The sequence below is a fragment of the Antedon mediterranea genome, chromosome 7 (assembly GCF_964355755.1).
Source record: "Antedon mediterranea chromosome 7, ecAntMedi1.1, whole genome shotgun sequence".
Taxonomy (NCBI): Eukaryota; Metazoa; Echinodermata; class Crinoidea; order Comatulida; family Antedonidae; genus Antedon; species Antedon mediterranea.
The window spans coordinates 4,108,217-4,122,509 of record NC_092676.1 but is presented as its reverse complement, the minus strand read 5'-3'; the positions used below and the strand labels follow the sequence as shown (position 1 = coordinate 4,122,509).

Below are 14,293 nucleotides of genomic sequence, written 5' to 3'. Positions count from 1 at the left end.
TAACTTTGACATGGTCCCCAATGTATTGTACAACAGTAGGTGTACAATATTCTACTATGACTAAAGTTCATGTTTATGAAGTGAAACATTATTTTTTCACCACATAATAATAGTATCCTGGATTTATATAGCGCCTAATGTTGTGAAACGCTGAACATTATTACCCCCAGTCATTTTTTTGTGGATCAAACACGTATGGAAACATACTCCCATAATGCAGTTAGTAATCAGTGCGAAGTTGTATCTTGATCTAACTAAACCGGGTACCCATCTATACACCTGGGTGGAGAGACGCAAACGTAAGTAAAGTATCTTGCCTACAAGCAATGCGGCGAGAGTTGGATTCGAACCTCGGTCTTACGATCAGTAGTCCAACACTCTGCGCCACACGCCCTAGGTTTTGCTAAAGTGCCTCCCATTGCATTTGCATTTTAAAACATAATATTCAAAATGTCAACACATTAACTTGTAGATAGATAATCTCTTTAAATTGGAATATAGAAAAACAGATTTAGTCAATGTTTACTATTCAAAATTAGACCATTCCATTAATTAATAGGGGTGAATTTATTATCATTATATTAAATCTATCTAGCCACGACAATCAATGTATGTGATCATATTATTGCAACATAGGGTTTTTTGTTTTGACATTTGTACGTTATGGGTTCGTATTTTACTAATTGTTATAGTTAAACAGTCCAATATGCAATAAATAATAGTGGAGTTGTGGTTTGGTGGTTATGATGATTGGCTACCACTCCTAGAGTCCTGGGTTCAAGTCCTGTCACGTCAGGATAAAATTACAACTCCACTCCCAAAGACTTGTGATAAGACTTTGTTTATGTAGAGCATCTTGTGTATATGTTTGTCTTGTGAACCTCTGAGGGTCCCTAATGAGATAAGCAATTGCTGGACGGATCACCCACATTAAATATAGTCACAAAAAAAACTACTACTTTAAAAAGATGTATATTCTAAAAACACAAGTCTAAAATATGGTCCTTATAGTCTAAGCAATATGGAAATTAATAGTGAAAAACATAAAATTCTTCCACTGGCTTAATATAATTTAACTGAAAGAACCCAAGACGATTAATTTTCCTATAATCACTGTAGTCTATATCTAATTATTACTGGTTACAAATGAAGGTAAATGATTGGTTGACACAACCGAAGGCTATTTAATTGGACCCTGGACAGGTCAAAGGTCACAATTTAAGACTTTTGAGTAATAACAAGGAAAGCAGAATGTAAACAAAGCACTCACAATTGTTTAATTTACAATTTTACTAGCTAGTATCAGAATATTTTGTTAAATGTTAGTTTGTTTAATTTAAATTTGTTCGACATTTTGTTTTAACAATTTATTAGTGATAATTCTAGCACGGAAAATGTTAAAAGAAAAATACAACCAAAAATGAGAAAACACTAAAATGACAGTTTAACAGAATGAAGACCAAAAATGCACAAAACACTTAAAACAAACTTGAAATTATAAACACCGTGAGAAGTACTTACTTTTGCTAAGTCTGGAATTTCTCCTTTATCTATTCCCACTTGCTACAAAAAAAAAAAATCTAAAAGTATTAAACATTGTTTAAAGATGTATTTATCCCCCAAAAACATAAAAAAATAAAGATTAATAAAATCATATTTTGAATAGGCCATTTTGTAGTTGTAACGAAATGAATCAATTCCGAAAAAAAAAAAAACGAAAAAAATTATGTTTTCACTTCATAAAATGATCAAATAAACCAAAAACCCATTGGCTGGTAGCCAATTTCACAATTTTTTGCTTTAAATTACAGTTTTTCTCAGGTAAATAATATTTGTTGTGATCCAATTTTTGGTCAAAGTGGATAACTAATATGTGACATTAAAATGGCATATTCAACAAAAACATTTTTTTAAATTAATTTTTTCAGGATAATACATCTTTAAGGTGAGGTCAACTAGAGAATGTTCCATTTTCAACTTACAAACTACCAAATAATTATTATAACTGAATTTCATTTACCATGCAATGTGAGCATTTACACAAAGTAAATTGTACCAAAAGCATAATATATCTAAATCTTTAGTGCATTCTTTATTATAATTTTAATTTTCTGGAAAAAAAAAAAATTAATTTAAAAACAAAAAAAATATTTACCTCTGCTACTTTTAGAAATTCGGAAACTTTGTCCATTCTGATGAGAAATTTCTGATATAGGTCCAATGCAACTTTACAATCCTTTTTACACATTTCAAAAAATTTCTCTGCAAAACAAATGTAAAAATATGTTAATTCTTTCTCGGATTTCAGACTAATGTTTTCTTTTATCAATCCAGGTAAGATTAATAGACCTATTTCACCGGAATAATAGTTATGTTCTTAAGTTTTACAGACAAAATGCGTTGACATTTAGGATTTAAATTCTGTTATTTTCATCTTTCGGTTTGTCTTACCTAGAAGATTAATGATGCCATCGTTATAACAAGCAAACAATCGAATACAGTCTTTAAAAAGTAGCATGAAACAACCGGTAATAACGCCATTCGAAAGTTGAGATGAGTTTACCTGCAACAAAAAAAATGATAAAAACGTTACATATATTATCCTGAAAAAATTATTCTTTGGTTGAATATGCTATTTTGATGTCACATAATAGTCAACCACTTTGACCAAAAATTGGATAAAAAAAAAAAAATTATTTACCTGAAAAAATGCAATTTAAAGCAAAAATATTCAAATTGGCTGCCACTGCCAGCCAATGGGTTTTTGGTTGAATTTAACCATTTATTTTGTCATTTTATAGGTGAAAACATTTTTTTTTTCTATGGAAGTGATTAAATGTATTAAAACTACAAAACAACTTATTTAAAGATGTATTGTCCCCCTGAAAAAAAATTTTTTTTCAATATTTTTGTTGAATAGGCCATTTTAATTGCACATAAAAGTTATTCACTTTGACCTCAATTTGGATTGAAAAAAATAATTTTTTACACGGGAAAATCGCAATTTAATGCAAAAATTAACCAACCGGAAGCTATTTGTCTGGAAGACAAATGTGTTCCGGTTTAATTTAACCCTTGACCTGAGTTAGCTCATAAATATTCATATTGTATGGATACATCGTGTGGATGATGACGCTTTCCAAATCAACACAGCCAACAACGATAGCAATGCCATGCGTGCGAGAGAGTCGAGTAGTGATGCGAGACGAATCTTGAAGAAAACACGAAAACTATAGCTAGCAGAATGCTAAGTTAGAATTACAGTTGGTAACTTTGATGTCGAATCTTATTCATTTAGGTGAGTTTTTGTTTCGCTAACAGGAGAGGCCTAGCTAGGCCTAGGCCCGAATTTGCTGCTACTGTACTACTAGTCTACTACTACTAGGCTAGGCCTAGTACTACTAGCACTGACAGTCTCGAGTAGCCTAACTGCTGCCTACTTCTGTCTCTAGAAGTAGAGTGTAGTAGGCCTAGGCAGTACACTGCTAGCTAGGGCTACAGTAGACCACCACCAGAAGGGATGTATTTTTGTTTTAATCATGATGAATTGGTTTAATTTTTAAAGATTTCAACTATCTATTCGGCAGTGAAAATTAAAAAAAAAAGAAAATCTAAATATTGTTTTGGATGTTTTACTGATGCAATATTTTAAAAATATTTTCTGTATCAAATGCAATAGGTTCAAATTAAAGCCCCATTCCCTACGTTTTTTAGATCTAATTTAAGATCACAAACTATATTTAATGTAAAAATAATACTATATGGTCCTATTGCGATAACTTTTTTCGTCTTTAAACGGTTAAAAATGTGAAAAATAAATCGATTCTAATAATTATAGCGGCCCGCTATAAATCCCAAAATGCATTGCGCGCGGATTGATATTTTTGTTTTTACCTGTAATTCGCCCACTTTTCGATCGATCGTGAAGCCAAAACAAATGGAAGACTCCTAACTTTTAAGCGAAAATACCGGATTTTCCCCAATTTGTATCAACGGAGTCTGGCAAAAATAGAAAGACAATTAATGCAGCAACTATACAACGTCAGGCTAGGTATATAGCTAGCGTACGATGTTCGTACGTTATCGATGTTTACCAGCTAGGCCTACAAAACTAAGCCTAGCGAGGCTAGGCCTAAGACCGTCCACGAGAGGTCGATCGCCGCGAGCTACTTAGGTAGTGCATTGTTTCTCACTTTTTATCATAATTTACCATAAAACGTACATTTAAGACAAGGAATGACATGGTTTAATGTTTTTAAAGTGATATATATGTATTATTTTCCAAAAAACGTCCAAAATTGCAGGGAAGGGGTCTTTAAGATTCCGCAAATAAACATTTTATGCAGATATTTTGACACAAATTTCTTTTTTTTTTTAGGTTGATTGATTGAACAATAAGAGCAAGTAGTGAGAAACATAAAATGTATCGTACAGTGGCAACATTCACAATTTATTGAAACGTTTCTTACTATTAAAATGACACTTTGTAATGGATGTGAGCGATCTTAGAAGACTATAGCTGTCGTAATTACTGCCACAATCAACACATTGATAATTAGTAGACAAATTGACACAAAAAACAATACAGGAATTCAATAAGATATACTGTATATATATATTTTATTAACTCCTTTTGCACTGTAATATTTACAGTAAAATTATGAAGTGTAAGTAAATTTGAAGAATTTATCCTGTGTACTGTTGTAGTAGTTTTTTTTTATTTATTGAATGTTATGTTTACAAAATAATATACTGTACATATAATACAAAAAAATTATACAATATTTTACAAGCTGGACAAGAACATATTGGCCGAATGCAGCAGGAGAGTCAGAAATATTTTTCCTGCAATATCCAATCATATTCCAATACCGAGTCTATCATTGTTGTCTTTGGGTGACCTCTGTCCAGTCTTCATCAGCTCAACGTCTTTAAAAAAAGTAAAAGCAAAGTATGAAAATCTGGAAAAAATAGATCATGCATATTTATTGCAAAATTGGGCTAGTGAAATTGCTTACTTTGACATAGTCAAATAAGTATACTACCTTCTATGGTAATTAAAACACAGTCTATGAAGAGTACAATGTATAGGGCCTAGCTGGGCATCTTCTGCAGGGACCCGATTGTCACAGTCTGCTTGCTACTAGCCTAGTTATGCAGCAGCATGTATTAATTATTCTAGGCCTAGCCCTGAACTGAAAAAATCCCAGGCTAAGTTAATTAATTTACCTTCCTGTTATTATTGCGTTATATATATTATTATATTTAAAATAACCGTCTAGGCCTACATACCGACAAATTAACAGCTCAGCTTTACATATTTATACGATCAGCCATCCCAGGGAAACCCACAGTCGAGTCGCGTCGATCTTCTCTGGTGGTGTTGTTGTACCATACAACGTGCATCGTCCATTGTTAGATCAGATCTCTGCTGTGTGGATGCTCATTAACATATCATGCATATGTATGAGTTAGCTCTACCGGCCTAATTTCTGAGCCGATGAGTTCGAAAAAATGGTAAACTTATTTTGATTTTTTTATAAGCGAAATCAATATTTTTTTCGGTGGAAGTGAATAACTTTATGTTAACTACAAAACGGTCTATTCAAAATTTGATTTTTTTCGTCTTTATTTTTCATTTTTTGGGGGACAATACATCTTTAAAGTCTGATTAAATTATTCTTTAATTTTCATGTTTTTGAGGGACAATACATCTTTAATTTTAAAATGTATCTAGATGCATTTAACCATTATATGTTTGTAATGTTCATACACAAAGAGTGTGAATTACTCAAACCACTTTTTTAAAGCGAACATTCAAGCAAAACCCTGACATAACAGAACACATGACTCTGTAAAAGCACTATGATCCAATAATTACAGTACACTCAGATGTACTTCTGCTTTTTGCATTCAAAATGCTTGGTGTAGATGTTCGCCTTTCAGCCTTATAGTACTGGGTTCAAATCTTCAATGATCATTATGAAAATGCACTGTAGAAGGATGTTCATGGATCATAGCTCTCCATTGAGAAGGGCATGGGCAATTTTCGGTTTATCCTGGTAAGCTAGGCACAATATAGATTGTTGTTTTTCTTTCAATTAATAATTACCCTTCGCTATAAGTCTATTCAATTTCAATCTGTTATTTACTTTTACGATTCCAATAAATAAAGTAAGTAAAGTAAGTGGTAAAATAATCAAAACGCTATACATATCATGGTTCTCCTTTGAGAAGGGCATGGGCAATTTTTGGTTTATCCAGGTAAGCTAGGCACAATATAGATTGTTGTTTTTCTTTCCATGAATTACCATTTGCTATAGGCCTATTCAATTTTAATATGTTATTTACTTTTACGATTCTAATAAATAAAGTAAGTAAAGTAAGTGGTAAAATAATCAAAACGCTATACATATCATAGCTCTCTTTTGAGAAGGGCATGGGCAATTTTTGGTTTATCCAGGTAAGCTAGGCACAATATAGATTGTTATATAGTACAAGCAATAAAATAATCAAAACGCTATACAGTTTCTCTATTTCGACATACAGCATTCATACAAATGTCAACAACATTCTGTGTAACCTTAATAAATTACTTATTATGAATAAACGAGCATTAGACACTTTTAGTACTGATAATGCATAAATATCCTGTTGCTAGGATACAACTTTAATGTAGTACGCAAGGCTTTGGAATTGTTAAGGTCTACAGTATTTCAGACTTAAAGTGAGTAACAAAAAAAGTGGCTACCACTGTAGCTACCATCATGTTGCATTAAACAGGCCATTATTACATAACACAATGCATATTTAAATATACTGTAATAATGACAAACACAAATAATTGTATTTTCGAACACCTGGGAACACCTGATAGCATTTATCCGTTATCTGTACATATTTTACAGTACTGTGTATTTTACTTTGTGTTTTAACATTTTAATACTGATTTTATCTATTTTTATATTAAGTTGCCATGAGAAAAACAATAAAGTTATCTTGTATCTTGTATAATTATCACATTATTATTTTACTTTGACACAAAATTGGATCAAAACTATTTCTGATAAAACCTTAATCTACAGAAATATCGCCTTGAAAGAAGGGTGTTTGCTTTAAATAAAAATACAGCATTTTCCCTTAAAACAACTATTTTAAAAATTAAAAAAATGTGATGAATATGCCATTTTAATGTCACTAACAGTTATTCACTTTGACAAAAAACTAGATCAGAAAAAAAAATTATTTACCTGAAACAAATGTAATTTAAAAGCAAAAAGTACTTAAATTGTCTGTCATACAATGGTTTTTGGTTAAAATTAATTTAGTGAAAAAAAAAAAAGTGAAATATTTTTTTTCTATGGAAGTGAATAACTTCATTAAAACAGCAAATGGCATATTAAAAGTTTGATTTTATAAATCTTTATTTTGTCATGATTTTGGAGGACAGTACATTTTTAAAGTGAATATCTTTATTAAAACTACAAAATGGCCTATTCATAGTTTGATTTTTTTCATCTTTATTTTTTCATGTTTAGGGAGATAATACATCTATAATGTAAAATTTAGAAAAGAAAATTACAATAAATTATATTTGAACAGACCTCAAACTCCAGTAGACAGTCCAGCTGGTCCTGTAGTATGGGTAGTGTTTTCAACAGCTAAAAAATCAAAAAAAAATCTGTTACTCTTTTTTTATCATCAATTCACTTAACCTATGACCCTGTAGTGACCAATCAGCATTTAAATGACAAAACCTATACTAAAACCATGTCTAAATTTAATGGACCTCTATATAAATGTCTACAATGGTTTTATTATACAGTAGTGTATTGCCGTAGCAAACATATAAATCTGTGAAATTAATCTTATTTTAGCAAGGCTTAAGGTTACGGATTACCATCCTAGTGAGAAAAATCTGAGTATCGTATTTAAGGCTAAGGTAAACCAGAATGAATTTCAATTACCGAGTAACTTTATTACGATTTATTTCATTTCAATTCTATTGAAAACATAATCATTTAAATATTACATTTTCTGATAGCCGATTATGCTATATCTACAATTTGACCAGTATCAAAGAAACTCCTGTGATACAACATCACATGTGTTTAACCTAACCTTCCACGATATAGGCAGCACATGTGATACTCATGGGACACTGTATTACAGAATTTTTCTATGATACTGGTCAAATGTCATATGGAGATACAGCACTGTGTTTTCCGATTAGTAATTTTGTAGCAGGCCGATGTTTAATTAGTAAATTCAATAACACTGTTTGCAAAAAAGTAACACCTGTCATTAGCATAATCCCAGGGGGTTTTAGGTCTGATTCTGCTGCATAGCGCTAAATAAACCGTTTATTTAAAATGTAATTTTTATATTGACTGCATTTCTGCTAAATTTTTACTGCAAAATAACCGTTTAAATCAGTGGGTGGTCGTTGACAAAAATCATTAGAATTACCCAAAATGCAATTGGTCCTGGCAGTTAATTCAAACGTTACTGCAGTATAGTTGACTCATGGTAAGCAGCTTTCAATCAAATAACTGTTATTTTGTGTTGCAGCTCAAAATTGCGCAGTGATAACCAGTTAAATGTATCCTAACACCGAATTGAATGGGTGTTTTTAACCGGTTATTTTGCGCTGCCATCTAACCGGCTACCAAAAAATTGTCCAAGAAATTTGGGTTAATTTATTCACACCGTTTTTAAACGGGTTATTTTTATGCAGCAGAAACAGAACCTTAATTTCAATAGGTTTAATTGCTTGCTATCAATTTACATCAATGACCAGAAAAGTTTTTTTATTTTTTAAAGACTGATTTTATTAGTGATATACAGTAAACAAATTTTGCCAGGGACTGCAGCGGAATACCTGTAGCTTTAGATTTAGCTTTCTCGCGTAGTAACATAATGTTGATATGATCCCTTATGGTATACTACAATATAAAGTCATGTACCTTTTCTGTATGCATGGACCTCAACAATCCATCTTCTTTTCTATAAAAACAAATATGATAAAAATTGAATACAACATTAAATTTAAAACTACACATAAACAAAAATGGTAAGTAGAAATCTTGAGAATTAAACAGAAATAAACCTGGCTGCAACAGTGGAATCTGAAGAGGATACTGTGCAGTACCGTAGTTATTCACAGCTTGAGATATCATACAAATAAGCATCGCATTGTGTCTAAAGATAGGAATACGTATGAAGTGTCTGCTCAGCTTGCTATTTGCTTTCATTACAATCCACTCATTGATTAACTATTCCATTTCATCACTCATTTTCTACACAAATTCACAGCATTTTATTTTTCCTTCAGAAGATATGATAGCACTAACAGAGCCATGTTAAAATGAAAATGGTAGTACAGTCAACTCTCCCAATACCGGACACCCTTAGGCTGACCAAATATGTATGGTTTTCAAGTTAATTTTGTCAGGTTTCCAAGGGCGTGTCACGCAGTGTGTTGGACATTCTCATACTGATCGCGAGATCGAAGTTTGAATCCAACTCTCGCCGCATTGCTTGTATCCTTAAGCAAGATACTTATGTTTGCCTCTCTCCACCAAGGTGTATAAATGGGAAACCGGTTGGATCAAAACACAACTTTGCGCTGATTACTAGCTGCATTATGGGAGTATGTTTCCATACACGTTTGATAAAAAAAAAATGACTGGGGTAATAACTTTCAGCGCTTAGAGGTTTCACAACATTAGGCGCTACTGTATAAATCCAGAATATTATTATTAGGCCTAATCTAAATTTGCTTTTAATGGTAACAAAGAAAATGGGTTCTTTCAACAAAAGTCTGGTTTTGGGAAAGTTTGCAGTTTTTGGACAGCCCAGTATTAAAAGAGTTGACTGCACTGAAAATTGAATGGTCACAATCACCACTTTTTTTTCCGTCTTATTATTTTTATACTTACCCTCTTTTCACTCTACAAAAATCAAACGCGACCTGTCTGTAGGAGACCGCTTTCTGATTCACGTATTTAGCATATCTTCTGATATATGTAGACATTTCATATCCTATATAAAGCACGTAAAAATAATAACACAAAGACATATTATTAAGATATATAATAAAATCAATAATTATAAATAAAATGTAGGTAGATATGATGGATTTTCAAAATTATTTATTTAATTAAAGTATCCACAATTAACATACTGTAGTTTTAACATTATAAAAAAAACAATGAATAAGTATTGTATACTGTACAATATAAATACAGTTGTCATAATCAGTGTATGTAGTATAACACAATTATTCCCTGCATTGGCAATATAAATGAAATTGTTACTACAGTATAATAACAACCTTTCTTTTTTTGTGACCACTAAGATGTTAAGATATTTTTTGAGTTTAATTAAAAAATAATCTGAATCATCGACCAAGGGTTTTACATGAATACATTATTATTATACATTAATTTGTATGTTAATGTGTGTGTCATTTTCATAATTTATTTATAGATTCTTTTTAAAGCTCTGTCTACACTATCAAACTTTATGTGAAAGAAAAAATGTGATGTGCCCATACAGTACTGTATATGGACATGATGATGTCGTATCACTAATTATATTTAGGCATATCACTACTGTACCATATTAGGGCACATCACACCTTTTTTTTATCAAAATAGTTTGATAGTGTAGACAAAGCTTAAGGTTTATTCCTAGATCAAAGCCTTGTATGTATTTGTATTTTGTATGAAAGATATGCGAGGTAAACAAACTATTTGTATATGACTCACTTAATATTACATGACTTGTTTCATTGTTGATATCAATTACAAGTTATGAAGGGACCATATCAAAATGTCATTTTTAATTTCAATATGGATCATGTTTTACAATTATTGTTTTGTTATCAAAACTTCCCTCTAAGTAACATTATTAAATAAAAATATTTATGTAGTTTGTTTTGAGTTTTTAATTTAATAAAAATTACCGTATATCCTATGATATAATCCCAATCCCCTAGAAAATGAAATTTGGCCCACTTTGGGGTGGGGACTATACCCAGGGAATCCCTAATTCAGGGAAAAACTGATTATGAAGCATTTCTTTTTGTAAAAACTCATCTGAACTGGCTAGAGAGAGGCCTACAGTACATCCAGACCAAACGTCAATACTGAGACTATACCTGAGGATATGCCTGTTTGTGATATTAGACATAAAGTGGAGTAAGGTGCAGGCCTGGTCTTACAGTATGAAAATTGTAGATGTGCTACAAATTGCACTCCTTAATACGTTCAGGGGTGCTGTAGGTGTGCTGTTTGTATTTTGGTGTCGTTTACTAAATTTAAATTTAAGTACTACTGTAGGTGAGTGATCACACCGCTCGACTGGTATTTTAATCATGTAGACAATTCGTTAAATATTCGAACCTCGATACAATTTCTTTAATTCTAAAGATTCAGAAAAAAAACAATACATTTTCATTTTGTTTTCTTATTACCTACCTCGACATCCAATCTCCATTCCAAATCGTGATAATGGGAAAAGTCCATCGACATTTCCGACATGATTTCCCGGATTTCTTTCCGATTTTCCATGTACATCTGAAGCAATTCTTTTTTCAGTTCTTCAGAACTAGAATAGAGTCTTGAAAGTCGATTTCTGATACCTGTTACGAATGGAACATTTTTATTCACAAATATAAACTTATTTGTAAAGCATGCATTCAACTGTAGCAACATAATTAGATGACAATTTAACATTAATTAAATGTTTTTTAAGGAAGCATTATTTCTTATCCTCAACGTGTGCATGCATGACATTAATTATGGCATAAATTACGTAAGTTTGATCATACATGAAATGGGTTATGCCAATGGTTTTCTGCAAGTCAGTGTTTGTTTAGCTTTCCATTTTTTAAGCTCTGTCTACACTATTAAACTTTATGTGACAAAAAAGTGTGATGTGCCCATATATGGACATGATGATGTCATATGACTTCCATATTTGGGCACATCACACTTTTTGGTCAAACTAGTTTGATAGCGTAGACAAATCTCATTGATGTTATTGCTTTTTTTTATAGTAAGAGATATTTTTTTTAAGGGCTTAAATGCAAGTTAATATGGTAATAGGCAAGTTATCTTATATAGATATACGGCCTTACCACGTTGAAACACCGGTTCTCGTCAGATCACCAAAGTTAAGCAACATTGGGCCCGGTTAGAGTTTGGATGGGAGACCATCTGGGAATACCGGGTGCTGTATATAGAGCTGGGGTACCATTACTCATTAGGCATTTGAAATCAGCACTGCCGACTCTTATGGCAGCCCCTGCATCTAGTATCTGCCTCAGACATATTGGCTTATGCCTCTCCTCTGGTTAAGGTGGGCACTGGACATTCAGATCAATGCAAGACTAGTTGACATTGTCGTTTACGACAGAAGTCGGCCATAAAAGTTAGCTTTCAATTCTTAACATAGAAAATGTTCAATTTACAGGTTCCTCTACGACAATGATAGATATAAGAGTTTAAAGTGGGGAGGGGCACCAAGGGGTACAATACTGTACCTCTTAACACACTTACCATTAATTTAGAACTTTCTGTCAGTAAATACATAAGTCCCTGAACTCCATTCTGAACTGTGAGAGCATCAACTGATAGTTTTTCTGTAGTAAAGATTATTTCATTTTTTTTATATCATCATTCAGGCAAACACATTAGATATTTGAAGTATAATACATAATAGGTACTGTAATAAAACAAAGTAATATTTTCACTTTTAATCAAATGCATGAATTTATATAAAGCTCTGTCTACACTGTCAAAGTGTGATGTGGACAAATATGGTAGTGATATAGTATGGGCACATTACATAAAATAAAGTTCGATAGTGTAGATAGGGCAACTTACGAGCAGCTGATTGGTACAGTTTTGAATTTGAACCATTCTTGATAAAAATCCAGAGCAATCTGGCAGAACTTTTGTACCACTGAAAAAGTAAATTCGTTTTAAAAAAGCATGGTATCTGGCTGGGATTGATGCTTACCTTTTATTTAGTACTCAAGTTACTTTTAGTGACATTAAAGAGGCAGTGATTTAAAACTTACAATTTCAGTGGGTAGTAACAAAGTGCGAGGCAGCGAGGCACGCGAGGCAGGGAAGGCATGCGAGGCAAGTCAGAAATTTATGCGAGGCAGGCATCGTTTTACCATCATCAAAAAATGCGAGGCATCATTTTATCATTTCTCAAAATTGCAAGGCAGGAAATCACCGAAATTGAAGTAGCCTAGGCCTAGGCCCGCTAGGCTAGGCTAGTTTCCTTTTGCACCTGCCTTGTATTTTAACCAAGGCTTTATCCTGAATACCACAGCTTAGAATTAGTAGGCCTACTTTAATGAAGAAAAATCACATAAAAGTAACAATAAATCCATTAAATTGGTGATTTTACAGACGTTGTTTTTCTCACATTTCGCACACTCAATGTTCAATATTTTGGTTTCTATGGAACGCCAAAAGAGCAAAATTAATTAGAGGGCTAAAAACTCTGTGGAATCCATTTATATTTAACGCATTATTTGGTGAAAATCAAGTACAATTTCAATAGATTTTGTCACTGTCAGTAAGGAAAAATGTTACTGTTGATAATGTACACGGTTTCGTTAACCTTTTAAAGAATAAAATAGAAAAATTCATCATAATATCCTTAGTAGGATGTCCAAGGTCTAGACTAGGTAGTGATGTTGATTTAGGATCGATTATTATTCTTTGAAAACAGAACAGTATCAGCAGTAACATATTACAACATTTTTATTGACAAATTAACAAATATATTGAAATAAAACGTGTTTTTCACCAATAAATGCATGAGAAATTGACGCATTCCACTAAGTTTTAGTCCTCTATTATCGTCGCTCTTTTGGCGCTCCATAGAAACAAAAATATTGAACATTGAATAAGTGAAATTCGCGAACAGTGTGCGAGAAACACGCCTGTCAAATCATTGATTTAAGGATTTATTTGTTACTTTTTATGTGATTCTTTCATTAAAGTACTCATGAGGTATACTTCTAAGGTGTGGTATTCACACGATAAAGTTAGTTATCAAATTTGGAGTAAAAATACAAGCGAAGGAAACTAGCGCCAGGTTTATTAGTACGTACATGGACAACAATAAATAAAAATCGTTCGTAATATACCTAGCTTACTAAAACAGGAATAGTGTATCATTATTAAATATTACACCAATTATTATTTTATCAAAATTGATTAAATTATTTTCTACATAGGCCTCTTATCTAGGTTAGGGCTAA

General features: G+C 32.1%; 1 protein-coding gene and 1 pseudogene across 1 annotated transcript in view; one reads left to right on the top strand and one right to left on the bottom strand.

The window, feature by feature from the left end:
* LOC140054100 (phosphatidylinositol-binding clathrin assembly protein-like) overlaps window positions 1-14,293 on the bottom strand; it is a 44,278-nt gene that overhangs the window by 28,799 nt on the left and 1,186 nt on the right. Inside the window, exons 2-10 of the mRNA XM_072098969.1 lie at window positions 12,894-12,972; window positions 12,567-12,649; window positions 11,484-11,647; window positions 9,942-10,044; window positions 8,967-9,006; window positions 7,605-7,661; window positions 2,452-2,563; window positions 2,156-2,262; window positions 1,522-1,563 (exon numbers count right to left, since the gene is read on the bottom strand). Of these exons, the coding sequence (XP_071955070.1) occupies window positions 1,522-1,563; window positions 2,156-2,262; window positions 2,452-2,563; window positions 7,605-7,661; window positions 8,967-9,006; window positions 9,942-10,044; window positions 11,484-11,502 (480 nt within the window). The 5' untranslated portion in view covers window positions 11,503-11,647; window positions 12,567-12,649; window positions 12,894-12,972. The remainder of the gene's footprint in view (window positions 1-1,521; window positions 1,564-2,155; window positions 2,263-2,451; window positions 2,564-7,604; window positions 7,662-8,966; window positions 9,007-9,941; window positions 10,045-11,483; window positions 11,648-12,566; window positions 12,650-12,893; window positions 12,973-14,293) is intronic.
* Window positions 12,132-12,249, top strand: LOC140055786 (5S ribosomal RNA; annotated as a pseudogene).